Source organism: Dromiciops gliroides, chromosome 4, assembly GCF_019393635.1.
Source record: "Dromiciops gliroides isolate mDroGli1 chromosome 4, mDroGli1.pri, whole genome shotgun sequence".
Taxonomy (NCBI): Eukaryota; Metazoa; Chordata; class Mammalia; order Microbiotheria; family Microbiotheriidae; genus Dromiciops; species Dromiciops gliroides.
Window position 1 is genome coordinate 14245668 of NC_057864.1, and position 19385 is coordinate 14265052.

Genomic DNA, 19385 nt, shown 5'->3' on the forward strand with positions numbered 1-19385 from the left:
TAGTAGCAGTATTAATAGCAACATTAGTGGTAACGATAATAATCCTAATAGTAATAGAGAGGTACCATGCTTATAAAGGGGAGGTAGTATGATTCCGTGGATACAGCTAGTCTTGAAGCTCAGAAGATCTGGGTTCAAGTCTTACCTCTGCTCCACATTAGTAGGTGTTTTGGGGAAATCTCCTTAATTCTCAGTGCCTCCCTGCTCCCAGGAGACTAAGATTCATAGTCTCAGAGCAATTACAGAGAGAGAAATTTCTACCAGGTCCAGTCCCTATCTCTATTTGGTCTCTATTAACTAGAGATAGCACTTAAAATGCTGCACTTGACATGAGGAGATATGGGTTTGAATCCTGCCTTGGGCATTTCCAAACTATGTGATCATAGGGAAGTCATTTCCTTGCTTATATGTACAATGGAGACACTATTATTTGGACTACCTTCACTTAAAATATTATATACTTACATACATCTATATCTATATCTATATCTATACATGTGAGAATTGTTATTATAGTATTCCTCTGATCGAAATAATCAAAGATGAGGTCCTTTCTGAAGAGGAGATCACCAGAGTCTCTGAGGAGGAGGCAGCTGCCTGTCTTCCAAGGAATGATAAAGTCAAGCCATAGGTGTTGTCAGGGGATATATTATCCAGTACAAATCTAAAGATAAGCCTAGTAATGGTTGGTGAATCCCTGCTGAGGAGTACAGGAGCAGCTCTTTGTTGACCTGATTACAACAATAGAGAGAGATCTATTGTCTTCCTGTTCTTCCTGTGGCATCCAAAAGACAGAGAGCAAGCTCCCCAAGACTTGTCAAAAGGGAAGACGACTACCCAATCCTGGGGATTCATAAGAACACAAAAGATGGTGCAAGAAGGAACCTAGAGGGGTGGCTAGGTGGCACAGTGGATAAAGCACTGGCCCTGGATTCAGGAGTACCTGAGTTCAAATCTGGCCTCAGACACTTGACACCTACCCTGGGCAAGTCACTTAACCCCCATTGCCCAGCAAAAAAAAAAAAAAAAAAAAAAAAAGAAGGAACCTAGAAAGTGTTATCAAAGATTATGAAGTCTTTGGAAAGAAATGGAAAACTGGAGGGGCACAGACATTGGCATCACTGCTGCCCACCAGAGGCAAGGGATTCAGAAGAGAAAAGCTGATTTAGGAAGTGAAGAGCTCATTAACACAGTGATGCCTGAGAAGCAGCTTTGGATTGCTCAAGTACAGTTTAAATTGTAAGAAGGACCAGCTCCTGGACAGGCATGATGTAGCCCTAAACAACAGAGTATTTGGGCTAGTGCTTTCAGTAGTGGTGTCTTCAGTAACAGTGTGTTTGTCTTGTGGTCTTTGGTAACTGTATTTTTCTGGTGTCTGGTAATAGTGCATTTGTCTGGCATCTTTGGTAACAGTGTACCTTTCTGATATCTTTGGTAACAGGGTATTTGTCCTGTGTCTAGTAACGGTTTGTCTGATGTCTTTGGTAACAGTGTATTTCTCTGGTGTCTTTGGTAACAAACAGTGTATTTATCTGATGTACTTGGTAATAGTGTATTTGTCTGGCATCTTTGGCAACAGTGTATCTTCCTGTTATCTTTGGTAACAGTGTATTTGTCCGGTGTCTTCTGAATCTAATGAAAAGGGCTACAAATGGAAAGGAAAAGGACAGGAAGAAAAACTTCCCATGTATATCCATCAAATGAAACCCCAGAGGGGGAACTACAACATAAGAAGAATAACTGTTAAGACATGAAGATGTTCCCAAGAGCCAAGATCTAAGAGAAAATTTATTTGTAGAACTCATAGTCTCAAATGTTAATAACAAAGGGACAAAGTATAGGAAACAAGTGAGACAAACAAGAGACATAGAGGCAAGGAGGCCATCTTGGCCTTATATAGGTACCACTGAGACTTGGTGGGATGAAAACCACCTGTAATTGGAATACAGTTCCAGAGGGCACATAGTTTTCAAAAGAAATGAGGTAAGAAAGGGAAGAGAGGAGTAATACCTTATACTAAGAAGATATTCTCACGTGAAGAAGTTCAGGGTGATCTACACATGGTTGTAGATCAGTGGAGGAAGAATCTGAGTGATTCTGTCTTTGGTGTATATTACAGACTATCTTGATTGATGGCATGGTACTCAAGGGTTAGGAGAGCTGAAGCTCAGAGGGAGGTAAGATTTAGGACTGAGAGAGAGGCCCCCTACTTTGTGTTGGAGAGTTTACAAAAGAGAGAAACCAAACTGCTCAGATCTTATTTTGATTCTATTTTGTGTGCTGAGGAGATAGGAGTTGATACCTCAGATAAGTAAGGAGATAGTCAGAGATTATTTAACTGCTCTTGGTGAATTGAAGTCAGAAGATGCAGCTGAACCATAGCCTTAATTATTGAAAGTATGGGCCCATCAGATTGTTGAGTCACTATCACCACTGTTTGAATGAAAGAGTCTTTTATATTCTAGAGAGTCATCTAAAATGATAAAAATTCTGTACGGCCAGACTGGAGATGAGCACACTTTATCCTACATTTCAAAAAAGGGAAGAGAGCAGAATCTGTACACTTTCTGGTAAAACTCTAGGATGTATTATTAAAGAGATGGTTGGTGAATATCTAAAGAAAAAAACCACAATTCCAGAAATCCAGGGTAATTGCTTATTCAAGAACAGGTCATTCGATGGGCTAACCATATTTCCTTTTCTTTTTTGATAGTGAAAAGGATAGGAATGGGGCAGTTTAGTGGCAAATGGATGGAGCACTGGCCCTGGATTCAGGAGGACCTGAGTTCAAATCCAGCCTCAGACACTTAACACTTACTAGTTGTGTGACCCTGGGCAAGTCACTTAACCCCAATTGCCTCACCAAAAAAAAAAAAAAAAGAAAGGATAGGAACTGGATGTGTGATTTTATGGGTATAGGCAAGTCCTCCTAATAGAGGAATTTTTCTCCATTGATGCAGGGAAGTGCCTGCTCTGCACCTTACCACCTTGGAGGGTTGACAAAAGCCCTGAGTTGCTGGGTGACTTGGTAGGGTTCTACAACTGGGACATGTCATGGGTGGAGTTGGAATTTATATCTTTGTGTATTTCTTCTTCCTTCCTTCCTTTCTACCCCCTTCTCTCTCAGTTGAGATTGGCTGAGTTATGTAAGGATGTTTTACTTAGATTTCTAACAAAAATTCATAAAGCCTCTTATGTTATATTTTTCTTATTTTATAGAAAAGATGGGGGGCAGCTAGGTGGTGCAGTGGATAAAGCACTGGCCTTGGATTCAGGAGTACCTGAGTTCATATCCAGCCTCAGACACTTGACATTTACTAGCTGTGTGACCTTGGGCAAGTAATTTAACCCCCACAGCCAGGCGAAAGAAAGAAAGAAAGAAAGAAAGAAAGAAAGAAAGAAAGAAAGAAAGAAAGAAAGAAAGAAAGAAAGAAAGAAAGAAAGAAAGAAGGAAGGAAGGAAGGAAGGAAGGAAGGAAGGAAGGAAGGAAGGAAGGAAGGAAGGAAGGAAGGAAGGAAGGAAAGAAAGAAAGAAAGAAAGAAAGAAAGAAAGAAAGAAAGAAAGAAAGAAAGGAAGAAAGAAAGGAAGAAAGAAAAGATGGAGAGATGTGAGTTCAACAATAGCACAATTAGATGGATTTGGAATTAGTTGAAAGGCTGGCCCTAACAAGGAGTCATGATGATACAATGTCCACATGGACGGAGGAAGAGGACTTCAGGGTTTGGCATTTGGTTCTCTCGTGAAACATCTTATGAATTTCTCAAGGTTAGAATGAGCAATCAATCAATCAACAAATATTTGTTAAGTTCGTCCAGTGTGTGAGGCATGGACACGTAGATGGCTTCTTTATCAAATAACTCAAATAGGAGAAGGTAGTTAATACCATATTTGAAAAAGTCAAAATTCCAAAAAAACTTTGGCAGGCTTAAGCATTGGGATGAATTGAATAAAATGGAATTTAATAGGGATATAGGTAAATTCTCATACATGGGTAAAAAATGTAATCAATTTCATCAGTTCAAGATGGGGAGGCCTCGTTAGGCACCAATTTGTCTAAAAGAGGTGTGTGTGTGTGTGTGTGTGAGTGAGTGTGTGTGTGTGTGTGTGTGTGTGTGTGTGTGAAAGAGAGAGAGAGAGAGAGAGAGAGAGAGAGAGAGAGAGAGAGAGAGAGAGGTAAGCTTAATATGAGTCAGAAGCATAATGTAGCCACCAAAAAAAGCCCATGGACCTCAGGCTACATTAAGAGAGATACAGCTGCATGGAAGTATGAGTTGCTAGTCCTCCTGTAGCCCAATCAGGTCCCACCTGGTAGTGTTTCCACTTCCTGACACTACAATGAAAGGATCAGACTAGCTGGAGTGTATGCACAGGAGGGCAATCAGGAAGAATTGGAGGCATTTAACCTGGAGAAGAGATGACTGGAAGGGGGAGAAGAACAGGAGACCTTCAAGTGTCTGAAAGTCCATCGTAAGCAAGTGGGAAGCCACTCATCCTGTTGGACCTCACAGGGCAGACTAGGAAGAAGAAAAGGAGAAAGCGGCATTGTCTAGTAGGTTCCCCGTTACTGGAGGTCTTCAAGTAAAAGATGGGTAGCCATTTGTTGGGAATGTAGTAGAAAGGATTCCTTTTCAAGTATGGGTTGTACTAAATGGCTGCTGAGCTTTCATATCATGCTATGATTCTGTATTATTGTTGTTATTATTATTGTTTCCAGACCTGGGACTACCTTGGTATAGGAACTCCTCTTGTGAAAACTCCTACCAGCCTGTGGACTGATAACCAAGCTGTTATATCTTTTCTATCATCACCACCACCACCACCACCACCACCACCACCATCATCAGTAGTGGCAGCAGCATCGAAGCCTCTATTTTCATTTCTTTCCCCCAATGCCTTCATTTAAAAAAATCTATCATAACTAAATAGAAAATATATACATTATTGTCCTGAGAAATGACAATAAACTGCTTCTTTAAGGACTTTCCAAGGAAAAATGATTTTTCACCCTTGGCACAGGGAGGGGAATACTGAATGTGATTTACTCAGCATGTGGCTTTTAAGTTTCCAGGGTTTTAAAAACTCTGGGAAGGATTTAAGTAGACTGAGCTGCATTGTTCTGCAAACATCTGCAATCTATAGTACAGGACAAAATTTAATAAAGTTTCTTTTTTTGTTGGTTTTTTTTGTGTGTGTGTTTGCTATTGTTGGAACTTGGTCAAAGGATTAGGAGCTATTCCCATGTGGTACCACCGTAAACAAATTCAAATGACTGGAGTCACTAGTGAGATTCGACAAATGATTTCCAACAAAGATTTTGCCTAATCTCCTTAATGATTTCAATGGCAAAAGGGAAACTTGCAGTGGATTTATTTGGTTTTTGGAGATGGAAATTACTACAGAGAAAGAATCATATAAGGGAAAGAATGCTGGTCATGAAATCAAGAGACCCCAGGCTTTAAATTCCACCCCTGACACTCAGTGTGTGGCTTTGAGTAAATTCTTTCACATTGTGGAGCCTCAGTTTCCTTATCTGTAAAATGGGAGTGATAACCCTATGGTGCCTAGCTCATGGGGTTAGCCCTTTATTAATTTCAAGTATCATTATAACTTCTCAAAGTTAATCTTATAAAGCTTAAGACTCCACTAAGGTTTTTGGAATACCCTGCATAGACAGGATGTGTGTCCTTATGGACAAATTAGCTGAAATGCAATACTGAATTTAATGCTCCTTTTTTATTTCATTCATCAGCTAATACATGATTTGGCCCCACAGCTCACTTGATGCTTTGGTAAAGTTATGACCGGATCAACATGGGGATTCCAATTGATGGGAGGACTTGGGCACAGCTTGCGTAGGATGAGAGAGGATGGACTCTTACTTGGAGAGTCCATCCAAAGGCCCAGAGTGGGGCCTTCTTCTTGATCTCTCAACACTGCAAGGATGCCAGTGGAGCAAGCAGCTGATTCATCCATTGCTTCTGCTCCCAGCACTAGCCTACCTCGCTTTCTGAGCATTCAGCCTTCTGGGATACTTTTAGCTCTGTCCCCACTTAAATCCAATTCACGTAAACATCAAGACATCACCCTTCTGATGTCATTGATCCTCATTGAGAACGAAGGACGAGTAACAACAACAGTACTGATCTAGTATGATGGAGCTTGTTGTAAGTATGCATACTGAGATGGTTACTGGAAGAAAAGTAAGAAGGATAGGAGAGACGACAGGCTAAATGATAGAAGAGACCAGAAGCCAGTCAACAGTGAAGTAGTCTGTCTGACATGGAGTGGTACAGGAAAAAATGACGATTTTCAGATGCAAATTTAGAGCCCAAATTGACAATAGCGAACATCCAGTCAAAATCCCTCCTCTTATATATGAGGAAACAGACTTAGAGAGGGTCCGTGAGATGTCAAAAGTCACACAGGCAACAAATGTCACAATTCAGTCCCTGCTGTTCTGATTCTGAATAAGTCTTCTCACCTGCCCCTAACAAGACAACAAATATGTGAAAGATGGGATTTAGAGGAGAAGGAGAATTCTGGCAGCAGTATTCAATCAATCATCAAGATTGCTGAATCCAGCATTAGTGCTTTATTGAGCACCTACTTTGTAACAGGCACTATGCTAGACTCCAGAAACACAAATCTGAAGAGCACACAAGGTTGGGTGTTCTCCGTGAAAGGGTAACTACAAAGTGGGAGAGGATATTCTCGGGAAGGAACTGGCTTGGTTCCTTCTCTTTCAAAGGAATCAGATGAGCACAGTCCTGGCTCAGCTCTCAAAAAGTGGGTCAGAACTTTCATCTAAAGAGGGAAAAGTCTGGAAAAGGTCACATACCATTCATGAGGGCGTAGGTGAGGATCATAACTGAGTTGTTAAGAAAGCTATTTTCCTCATTGATGACACAAAGCGTTGCCTTTTTATCTCCTTCTGAGGACTCCTTTGATGTAATGCCCGCTGACAGGTAAATGATGACCATGTCGGTACCTAAACAAAGACACACAAATCAAATGTTACATTTCCATTCGTTCTGGAGTCTGGCATTCAAACCTCCTTCTGGTACAGAACTGGAGTCAGGGGTTAGATTTAAATCCTGTATCAGTCAGATATTTTGTGTGGTACCCTATGCTAATCACTCTAATGCCAATCTCTGTGCTTCAGTTTCTTGAATGTAGAAAAAAACAGAGGACTTGGAGTCAGAATTCCTAGATTCAAATCTCAGCTCTGCCACATACCCCCTGTGTGACCTTGGATAAGTCACCTGTGTGCCTCAGCTGAAAAATGAGGGGGTTGAACTCAACAGCTTATGAGTTCCTTTCCAGCTCAAGATGAATAATGCTTTAAACTATTACCATCTATTGTTTCCACTCTTACACAATTTTGGGATTTGGGAGTTGGAAGGGACCTCATTGGCCATTCAACCATAAAAGAATCCCCACTACTACATATCAGGTGAATTAGACTTCTAGTTTTTGCTCGAAGACCTCTATGGAACCCTCCCAGGGGAACCCTCACCCCCTCACATGATGAGGAAGCCCAGATCCTGCTGGACAGCTCCAATTGTTTAGAAATTTTCTCAGATGCCAAGGCTTAATTCTACCTCTGGAGGGCAGAGTGGATAAACAACTGGCCCTGGATTCAGGAGGACCTGAGTTCAAATCTGGTCTCAGACACTTGACACTTACTATCTGCGTGACCCTGGGCAAGTCACTTAACCCTCATTGCCCCACAAAAACAAAAACAAAACAAACAAAAATCTGCCTCTTGGAAACTTCCACTCATTACCCCCAGTTCTTCCCTTTAGAAGCCAAACTAAAACATTTTAATGCTGTTTTCAATGGATAGCTCTTTAAACATGTAAAGAGCCTTCACATCCTCTTTCCTTCAGGCTTTAATTTTCTGGAATAAATATTCTCCATTCCTTCAACAATCCTTACATAACTTCCTGATCAGTTGACTTTATCTTCTAACAGTCCCACACAACAATACCTAATTTATCATGGATCTTTGGGGAAAGTACATTTTCCAGTTAACCAAAGCTGATTTTTGGGGCTCCCGGCTTCATTACATTTAGCTTGTTGTTTTTTTCTAAGTCTTTCTAAAATGTATCCCGTGCTTCATTACCTTCGTAAGCAGATTTCAACATCATTTAAAACTTTCTCAATGACTTAGGGTTATGAAACATTACTGATGAAAAGGTAGCAAAGAAACAGATGTCAGATGGATGCAAAGAGAACCTCTGCAATACTTAGAGTATCCTAAGTGAAATGATATATGGGACTTGGGAGACAATGAGTTCCCCTTCCCCAGAGGTATGCAGGCCAAAGTTGGATGTTACTTGTCGGAGATGTCTTCCTGGGGCTTTTTGTTCAGACCCAGGCTGCGCTGGCTAGTCTTTGAGATTCCTTCCAGCTCTGACATGCTGTGATCACTACAATGAGACAGTACCATTGAAGTGTTAAGGGCTCCCCTGAATGCTTCCAGACCAATGTCAGATGGTTATGCCCTGATAACTTGCTAGTTAATAAAATGGGCTCTGTTGTTAATAGTTCTTCTCTTTATCCCTTCACTAACAGGCTGCCAAGTATCAGAGGCAACAGAGTGGAGTTGAAAGAACTCTGGTTTTCAAGTCTAAAGACATGAATTTGAAACAGCTCCAGCCCTTGCTCGGTCTGTGACTCTGCTCAAGTCACTCAGTTCTCCTGTGCCTCAGTTTCTTCCTAGAAGGAAACCTAAATGGATTCCTCCATCATGGCCCAGGAACGTCATCATCCTGCATGATCACTTAAGCCCTGGAACTCAAATCCCCTCAGTACCTTCTTCCCCTGAGGCCCTTCCTCTCATTGGAAAGGATGGGGATGGGGAACTCTTCTTCCAACCCCCATTTAAGGAGGCCCCTCAAGCCAGCCATCTCTTCATTTCCCAGCCAGCCGCCCTCCTTTGGATGCAGTCATCAGGCTCCCAAGCTGAGGACCCCTCCCTCCACCTTCCATCACAGGGACAGCTAGGTAGGGCAGTGGGTAAAGCGCTGGCGTCAAGAGGACCTGACTTCAAATCTCATCTCAGACACTTATTAGCTGTGTCACCCTGGGAAAGTCACTTAACCTCAATTGCCTTAAACATCCAGGGTCATTTGCAATCATTCTGATGTATATCTTCCCACTGGAACCAGATGGCAATGGAGGAGAGAGAGAGAGGCTGGTGACCTTGCACAGCCCTCCCTCATTTAATTCAGTGCAAGTCATGCCATTACCTCCCGATGTCATGGTCATCTTCAGAATGAAGGACAAGCAACAGCAATACCTTTCCCCATTAGCTAAGAAGATCCTTAAGGGTAAGGAATTGTCTTTTTCTTGTTTTCTTTTCTATCCTTAGAATTTAGCACAATGGTAGATTAATAAATATTTATTGACTGACTGACCTCCCTCTTCCTCAGTTTCTTCCTTTAAGGAAATCTCTCCATGCCCCAATTTCTTTTCTAGCTTCTCTGCCAAGTACAAACAAATGAATTTAGAGATTGTGTCTGCTCCCCCGCCTCCTATAAGCTCACTTTCTGCTATTCTTCTTCTCACTGAAGCAGTCCATGCCTTCATCCCCCCTGCTAAGCTTACCCTGACAACAAAGCTCAAGAATTCCCTGGCATGATTCTCAGTTTGTAAATTCCACTTTTTTGAACTCACCTGCTTTTATTAAGTTTACTAAATCATTGGATTCCATTGGTGTTCATTGTTGTGAAAATGAATGACAACCAACCCTACCCTATCACTTGACATATACAATATCCTTTGACCCTCAAAAGAACAATGAGGCAGGTGAGGGATACCTATATATGGCCAAAGAGCTGGTGAGGACATGAGACAGGGTTCATACCCAGGTATTTTTAAATGAATTTAATGCTTCATCCATTAAGATGTGGGGGTCATTTTGTTAAATTTGATGCCAGGAAACCCTTGAGCACAAAAGGTGCTTTTCATTCCTTTTGATTTTTTCATTCCTTTTCATTCCTCTTGAAATTTTCTGGCTGAGGAAGAGGTAAAACAAATCTTGAAACATGACTGATCCCCTCATACACACCACCTTTGACTTTAGGGAGATTCCCTGAGACCTTTCTGTAGCAAGAGAATCTTTACATCTCTTGGTCATGAATAGATTTATCCTTCTAGAGCCAAAAGGGTCCTTAGAGGCCAAACTAGTTTAGAGATGAAGCTAAGGCCCAGGGAAAGGGAGTGACTTGCTCAAGGTCTCTTAGGCTTCAGTAAAAATCTGACCCTGGATTCAAATCTGGGTCTTCTGCCCCCCAACCCAGTGTTCTTGCTGTTATACCATACTGTTTCTGTCTCTGATGGGGAAACAGCCCCACAGGCTTTTGCCACATTCAAACTTGATTGAGTGAGCCTTGGCAAGGTATCAGTATGGGAACCTCAGGACGGCAGAGAATGGTTTAGAGAATGGTTTTGATGGGCACTACAGGGAGACCCTAAGCAAAGCAGGAGAAGAGGCCCCGGGGGGGGGGTAGGCATAACTCCCCCCTCCTATCGTCCCCAGCTCAGCCCCTCATGGGGGGCCTGTTAATGGCACCAAAGATGCCAGAGTGAGTGCCTCAGTTTCCTCCTCCCAGCCACAGCTTCCAGAGATGGGGAAGAGCCTCCAGGGAGCAGGTCTGGGTTTAGAAAATGGGCTGCTCCCCTGCCCTCAGCCCTGCCTCCTCTTCTACCCCCTCATAGCAAGGCTCATGCATGAAGCTGAAATGAAAGCCAGAGATCTGGTCACCAGCCAAGCACTTTTTTTTTTTCCAGAACATTTCTCAGATTCACAGAGAATAAGGAGCACGTCTGCTCTGCAGCCATTGACTAGGAGCCAGCTGGGTGGTGCAGTGGGCAGAGCACTGGGCTTGGAGTCAGGAAGACCTGAGCTCAAATCCTGCCATAGACACTTCCTAGCCTCAGTTTCCTTATGTGTAAAATGAAGATAATAACAGTACCCGCTTGCCAGGATTGCTGTGAGGATCAAATGAGATATTTGCAAAGTGCTTAAAGCATGGAATGGCAACTACTACTCTGACTCCCTGAATCCCTGGGTGGAACCTCCCCCCTCGCGGAAAAACACTGGGCTTCCCCAGGAGGCTTTGGTGAGTCCCCTGGCGGTCCCCATAACCTCCGGATATATCATGATTGCATATAGTCAGTCATGTGTCGCCTCCTTCATTAGAGGGTAAGCCTCTTGAGGGCAGGCTCTGTTTGGGCTTTTCTTTCCATCTCTAGTACTTGTCAAGTGCTTCATAGGTACATGTTGACTGACTGACAGATCCCAGACAAGGCAAGCTCAGATCCACTTGTTTGTCGACTGCCTAGGGTAGTTTTCTCCCTGGTTGCTCGGCTATAGGACTGCAAAAAATAAAACCCATGCTGACAGACAGAAGAGTTGGAGACAGGGAAAGAGTGACAGAGAGACACAGAGAGGGACTGAGACAAAGAAAGAGAGAGAGAAACAGAGAGAGGAGAATGAATAATTGAGAGCTTGAAAGAGTCTCAAAGATCCACAGAATTGTGGATTTAGAACCCCAACTCCTTTGGTTGACTCTTTTTTGATGTGGTTTTGAGGTGCCTCCATTACCTAGGTGGGGCAGCTAGGTGGTGCATTGGATAGAGTACAGGGCCTGGAGGCAGGAAGGATCATCTTCCTGAGTTCAAATCCAGCCTTAGACACTTACTAGCTGTATGACCCTGGGCAAGTCACTTCACCCTATTTCTCTCAGTTTCCTCCTTTGTAAAATGAGCTGGAGAAGGAAATAGGAAACCATTCCAGTGTCTCTCCCCAGAAAACATTAGATGGGTCACAAAGAGTCAGATACAACTGAAATGACTGAATAACAACCACAGAGGAGGGGGAGGGACAGGAAGGAAGAAAACTGGGGAAGAGAGAAAGCACCATTTGGTCCAAGCCCATTGATTGGCCCTGATGAATGAGACCAGCCCACTGGATACCAGAGATCCTCTCTAGTCCAACAACTTCAGTGAAAGGGAACCCATGGCCACCAAACACAGTCCATTGTATTGGGGGCTGTTCTAGTTATTAATAAGTCCACTGGACATCTCAAGCTGGACATTTTATAGATATCTCAGACTCAACAGGCCCAAAGCTGGACTCGTCATCTTTGCCTCTGAATGCTGCCCCCCCCCCAAAACTGTGGAGAGCACCGCCTTCCTCCCAGTCCCCCAGACTCACAATCTAGGCATCGTCCCAGACTCCTCACTCTCTCTCACCCCACCTCTCCCATATGGCTCTGAGACCTGTCCATTTCCCCTCTGTAACATCTCTCTACCACATTCCCTTCTCTACTCTGACACAGCCTTGCTCTGAGACAAGCGCTCAGGCTGCCCATCACACTGGCGTCCTGGCTGGCCTCCTTTCTCTCTCCACGTCAGCCCTCCACTAGGCTGACAGAAGGATCTTCCTATAGCACAGTCTGACCCTGTCTTCAGGTTATCTAATTGATCAACCCCAGGGGTTCCCTCTCCCCTCCAGGATCAAACACAAAATCCTCTGGTGTTCAAAGCCTTTATAACCTGACTCCTCCATCTTTCCTCCACCCTCCTCTGTGATTCAGCAAACCAGTGACACCGGCATCCTTGCTTTTCCTCAAAGAACCCCCCCCCCCAGCTCCCCACCACAGCCATTGATCCGGCTGGCCCCATACATCTTCTTGTCCATCTCCTGTCTTCCTTCAAGTCCCAGCTAAAGTTCCCCCTTCTACTTGTGATGTTTAAAATCTAAATTGTGGTTGCCTTTAACTAGAAGCTTTGACATTTATTAAAGCATACAGGTATTCACATGGAGTTCAGAAAGTTAAGAAAAGGCCTATCTAGCCTAGAGTTCCAGCCTGGTTGCGTTCTTCCTGAATTCCTCCTCCAAGAGCCTGCTTCAATCAGGAACTCTCTAGCAAACTGATTGTGGAAGCTATTTATAGGTCTGGAACAGAGGCGGTCCTTACACACTGCTTCAAGGTGATTGGTTGGCATCATCCAAATCCATTGGTTTTGAAGGTGTTCCCAAGTTGAGTTCACAGTCTAGCTTCTGAGAACAATACCTTCTTAAGGGCTAGCCAGGTGTGATTACAATCTAGTTTGAAGTAGACTAATCAGCAGTCAATCACTCTCACTTGATTCAATCAGTTTAGATTAATCTCCAGGTGGGTCTTTGAGTATCTGCTAAATCCAATTATTTTATCACACACTGGAAGCCTTTCCTTCCCCCTGCTTAGCCCTGGGGTCTTCTCTCTGCTGGTGACTGCTGCTTTATCCCATAGACACCTTGTTTGTGTACTGTCTCCCTCTTAGCTCTTGGACAGCAGGGGGTGTCTCTGTCCTTTCTTTGCTTAGCCCAGTGCTTGGCACATAGTAGGTACTTAGCGACTGACCTTCCTCTACCCCTCACCCATTCTAGTCCTAGTTTTCCTTCTCAGCCAAAGGAGAATGGTAATTCTAATCCTTTGAAAAGCCTGCAGATATCTGAGAATAGAGATCACATTCTTCCTCAGCCTTCTCCAAGCTAATTACCTCCAGCTCCTTCATGTGACATGGCTTTGAGGTACCTCCTTACCCTAGAGAGGGCAGCCAGTTGGTGCAGGGGTTAGAGCACTGGACCTGAGTCAGCAAGACTCCTCTTTCTGAATTCAAATCTGGCCTCAGACATAGGAGAAAAAAGCAGGGCAGCCTCAAATAACATACTAATAGATCCAGACTCTCATATTAACTCTGCCACTAACCCATCGTGTGACCTTGGGGCAAGTCACAGCCTCTCTGGGTCTCAGTTTCCTCAGCTCATTAGGACAGAATCTTTTCCCAGTAGAATACCAGCTTCTTGAGGTACCTCCATTATCTAGGTGGGGCAGCTAGGTGGTGCATTGGATAGAGTACAGGGCCTGGAAATAGGAAGGCTCATCTTCCTGAGTTCAAACCCAGCCTCAGACACTTATTAGCTGTGTGACCCTGGGCAAGTCAGATACTGAAGTCTTAGATTGTTTTGTTTTTGTGTGTTTTAGCACAATGCCTTGAATCAAGCATGTGCTTAATAAGTTCTAAAAGAAGGGAGGGAGGGAAGGAAGAAGGGAGAGAGTAAAGAAGAGAAAAAAGGAGGAAGAAAGGAAGGAGGAAGGAAGGAAGTAAAGAGAGAGATGAAAGGTAGGAGGGGAAAAGGGAGGGAAGGAAGGAAAGAAGGGAGGAAGGAAAAGAGGGAGACACAGAAAGAAGGAAAGGAAAAGGGAGGGAAGGAAGGAAGGAAGGACATGAAAAGAAGGAAAAAGGGTAGACCAGACTAACAACAGAATCCTAGAGCTGGCCCTCAGAGGGTATCTTTTGCAAACCCCTTATTTTTCAGATAAAAGATCCAAGGAGGTTTGATGACTTGCCCAAGGCTACACTAAAAGTAGGCATCAAAGTCAGGATTTGCACTCAAGCCCCAGGGATCTTTCTACCTTCTGGGATGAGGCTCTGATTCTCTCTCCTTCCTGCATCTTGGGTAGAGCCTGTGCCAAACCTTAGCCCTAGCACTCTCACGCCAGTGAAAGGGGCTAGAGGTGGCCCCCTCCCTCTTTGTCCCAATAGGGGGATCACACATTTCTCACGACATCCCCTTTTGTTAGGGAACTCATCCCAGTAGGGTTTCCAGACATCCCAGCTGCCTGCATTTCTGGTGTGCGGGTGCGCCCTCCCATGTTTTCCAGATCCCTTCCTCGGGTCAGCCCCCACAGCTGAATCCCAGCTGGTCTCCAATAAGTGAAAATTCACTGTGCACACCTTGGTGTATTTATAGTCTCACATTCACGCCTGAGTCTGTTGGAGATGAGGATGAAAGATCAGACTGAGAGGCTCTTGCTAATCTCTCTCTGTGCGCATGCGTGACTCAAGTCCCAGGCCAAGTGCTTCCAGACTGACAATCAGCATCAGAAGGATTTGGCGTGGGCCCAGGGAAGTGATGCAGGCCCATCTCATCGCACGCCCATCATAAGTCCGATTGATAAATGGGCAATGGGATGCCGATCCAGCCACAAATGCAGGGAGCCAGGGAGGGGGCCGCCTGCCCTACCTGGGGCATGCATCCCTTGGAGATGGCCTTCATGGCTGGGCCCAAGCTGAACCCACATCCAGCCATGGATAACTTACTGGCATGGAGGCGAGTGCCATTGTTGGTACTGCGGATCAGCTGGAAGGCTTTCTGAAAGCCCATGGCGTGCTGGGTGGGGCTGTCAGATGACTTGATGCTACTGACAAAGGTAGACATTTTTCTTTTGGTTTCACTGGTGGCTGGAGACAGGAACGTCTTGTAGCACTGATCGAGGGAGCAGGTCCTCACAGTGTCTGCCACTGTCAGCACAGAGATCTTGGGAGAAAAGAAGCAAGTCAAACCCATGGAATTACCTCACCATTTGTGTAAAATTCTGCACGTAGTACAATTCACGAAACAACAAAGCCCTTGGAGACTTTGCCGCAAAGCTTAAAAACTTACAAGTGGGATAAAGAAATGCCAGCAGCACCAATCTGTCAGACTGGAAATGGATTAAGAAGGGTTGGGCAGGGGCAGGGGAGGGGGCTTTGTCCCCAGGGGAAGTCGGTGGCATAGAGTTCATAGACAATTTAAGTCACAAAAAACTAGTAAGCGTGTCTCACACAAAGAAAATCAAACAGGTCTGTTCTGGGACATTTTTCTGTCACTGGGGAAGGGAAACTTGAGCCCTGGAGTGGGAAAGCCAAATTGATGCAGAGTTAGATTCGGGTAGGTAATAGATCATGGTGAGCTCCAGGTGAACATGCCTGTGTTAGGATGGGAGTTAGAAAGCTCAATCCAGGGCAGCTAGATGGTGCAGTGGATGGAGTACCGGCCCTGGAGTCAGGAGTACCTGAGTTCAGGTCCGGCCTCAGACACTTGACACTTGCTGGCTGTGTGACCCTGGGCAAGTCACTTAACCCCAATTGCCTCACCAAAAAACCAAAACAAAACAAAACAAAAAGAAAGCTCAATCCCTGCTCCCTCCCCAAATCTCATTAATCTTGGAACAAAGGGGTGAGTGGCTACAGATACTACCCCTTATATCATCCCCCCTCCCATGAATACGCGTACGCGCACACACACACACACACACACACACACACACACACACACACACAACTTCCCTAACTCCCAATACTGACATATACAACCAACAAGAGGAGGAGGTCAAGGGAAAGCCCTTAAACACAAGGTCTGACCCACAAACCCTGCCAGGGTTTAAGATCCAATCCTCAAAGAGCTGGAAAATATCCTTTTCCATGGGTTTCTCCAAAGAAGGATTAAAATAACTGAAAGCCATCGGAAAGCTTCCAGGGGTCAGAATGTGCTTTGGCTAGCCCCCAGAAGCCAGAGGACATGGATGGAGAGATTATCACCTTATCATGTTCATCGATGGAGCTGAGGATGACCTGGGCTGCATCCTTGGCGATCTGAAGCTGGGTTTCCGTGACTGAGGCTCCGTGGTCCATGATGACAACGATGTGCTTTGACTGGGGTCGGACCGTAGAGACGTAGATGGGCCTGTGAAACATACACTTGTATGAACACAGGGGCCCAATTCTTTTTGGCTTGGGATTTTCCCCTGGATCTCCATCTCCCTCAATCAATCAGCAAACATTTCTATGTACCTGGCACTGGGTTAGGCAATGTAAAAATGAAACTATTTGTATCCTCTCAGATCTGACTGTTAACTGTCTTTCTGAGGGTCCTGGCCTACCAGTCCTCAGCCCTGGGTCCCTGCCCCCCCACCTCCAAACTATCTACTGCTTCTTCTCTGACCCCTGAGCTACACAGGCTACTGGAGGAAGTTGGGCAGATATCTTGACTTGATCCACTATAAACTCAACCAAGCAACAAGCATTTAAATGCCCGCTATGTGCCAAGGGGCATAGAGGATGGAAAGGATGCCCTCAGACTTGGGAAGCCCTGGCCTCAAGGACTGGACTGGATGTGGGATTCTAGACAAGTACCAAACTTCTGTGGATTCTCTAAGATGCTGAGCTGCTGAGCGTTCGTTAACCAATGCAAGCAGGCGTCTGTTCAAAAACACAGACTGTGCTTTACCTCCAAGCCAGAGGGAAGAAGATACTGTGGGGGCTTCTGCCCAGCCCTGGGGCCATCCCACCCCCAGCCCACTCCTGACCATGTTTTGTCCTGGCCACCTTTCTGCCAAGCACCTGGATCATCCTCCACCCTCATTCATTGCACCTGGCTCATACTCCATAGGAACTCAGCAAGCGTGTGTTGATTGGCCACTAGGTGGCACCAGAGTGCACAGAGCCCTGGAGACCAGAGCTCAAAACCTGCTGTGACCCTGGATAAGTTATTTACTCTCTACGTGCCTCAGTTCGCTCATATGTAAGATGGGGATGATAATAGCGCCTATGTCCCAGCATCACTGTGAGGATCCTGTGAGCTAACAGAGGCAAAGCGCTCTGCAAACCTTGAGGCACTAGATACATGCTAGCTATTATTTAAACGGCACTGTTATTATTGACCTTTAACTTTGCACTCTTAGCTTGGAGAGTTGTCTGGGATACCGAGAGGTTAAGTAATTTGCCTAGGATCACACAGCCAGTGCAGAACTTGAACCCAGGACTTCCCAATGCTAAGACCTGCCCTCTCTCCCCTCACTGAAGCACCTCTACCTATCGGGTCAGGAAGCAGAATGATGGGCTGTTGGGGCCGGAAGGGGCCTGAGGGTCATCTGGCCCACGGCTCTCCTTTCAGAAAAGGAGTCTGTGGCCCAGAGATGGGAGTGACTCATCCCAGGTCACATACCTAGTGAGTGGCAAAGCCAAACTTGAACCCAGGGCTTTGGCCTCCAAGCCCAGCACTAGCTCTAAGCGCTCCAAGCTGCAGTAAAAACTCTGAGGCCCGGGAGCACTGAGGGCTGGCGATCAACCTTATTCCTGGAGCGCCTTCACAGAAATCCAGCCATCTGCTGATCTCTCTGTTTGCAATGATGAACATCTGGGGTCAATCTGGGCTTTTCTTTCAAACCGGAATTTGCTTTGAGGTTAGCATAACAGGGCCCAGTCACTAAAGAGGTTTGGGAGGATGAAAGCAAAACAGAGCAGGGGGCTGTCGTGGAAAGTCTAGGGATCAAAGACCTGGGTTCAAATCCTGGCTCAGACACTTACTCTGGGCGATGCTGGGCCAGCCCCGTTCCCTCACAGAGCCTGGCTTTCTTCCTCTAAAAAATGTCCGGTCAGAGGGTATGACCCCCCAGGGGGCCCTCCCTGCTCTAAATCCTACAGTCTGTGCATGAAGGATCTCTGAATTAGCCTCCCTCCCCACCCACCCTCCCGGAGAGCTGCCACATGGGGTGCTGAGGAGGGGCTTCAGGCTCAGGTGCATGAATGGCCTTGCTAGTGGAGGTCTGTCCCACTCCTGATCTGTGGTCCTGAGATGCCCATACTAGCTCAAGGTGGCAGCGCTCTCCATCCACGGGCCGTGAGTTAGCCCTTCTGTGTCACAGACCCCTTTGGTGAGCTGGTGACGCTCAGGAGCCTGCCTCAGCAGAAATGCATCCAGTCAGATGTGTGCAATCACAAAGCTGCTTCTATAAAAACAAAAAATGTGTGTGTTTTAAAGTTTACACACTCTGGGCTTAGAGCATCAAGCCTAACTGAATCCTTCCATTTACAGAAAACAAAACTCGGGCCCAGGGAGAATAAGCGAATTTCCCAGTGTCACGCAGGTGGTGAGAATCAGAGACATCATTTGAACTCAGGGCCTCTGACTTGAGAACTAATGCTTTTTCCATTGTTCCATGACACCGCCCAGGGGAAGGCCGATTTAGAGGCATTGGACGGTCCTATAAATCAAGGAGATTGTCTGTCCATCCATCTCTCTCCATGTCTGTCTATCTGTCTGTCCATCTCTCTTTTCTCCCTCTCTTTCTCCCTCTCTGTCTCTCCCCCCCTCCCTCTCCTTCTCTCTTTCTCTCTCTCCCTCTCTCTCTGTCATATATATACACATATATATGTATGTATGTTTGAGAGACAGAGATGGAGGGAGAGATGGAGAAAGGGAGAGACAGAGAAAGCAATAGAAGGAGAGGGAGAAGGAAGGATGAAGAAACAAAGAAAAAGAGACAGAGACCAAGAGGGAGGGTGGGAGGAAAAGGGAAGGGGAAGAGACAGATTTATAGAAATAGAAATAGAGACAGAAAGCAAAAAAGAGTGAGGAGAGAGGGAGAAGGGGAGGGGAAGGGAGAAAGGGAGAGAGGGGGAGAGGAAGATGGAGATGGAGGAGAGAGGCAGAGGGACAGCAAGGGAGGGAGGGATAGAGACAGAGAGAGTGAGACAGGGGGAGAGATGAGACAGAAATAGAA

General features: G+C 45.3%; 1 protein-coding gene across 1 annotated transcript in view; it reads right to left on the reverse strand.

The window, feature by feature from the left end:
* The window catches only part of CACHD1 (cache domain containing 1), a 235725-nt gene that overhangs the window by 55987 nt on the left and 160353 nt on the right, over positions 1 to 19385 (reverse strand). The window contains exons 6-8 of the mRNA XM_043963374.1: positions 16423 to 16567; positions 15163 to 15379; positions 6839 to 6988 (exon numbers count right to left, since the gene is read on the reverse strand). Coding sequence (XP_043819309.1) covers positions 6839 to 6988; positions 15163 to 15379; positions 16423 to 16567 — 512 coding nt within the window. The remainder of the gene's footprint in view (positions 1 to 6838; positions 6989 to 15162; positions 15380 to 16422; positions 16568 to 19385) is intronic.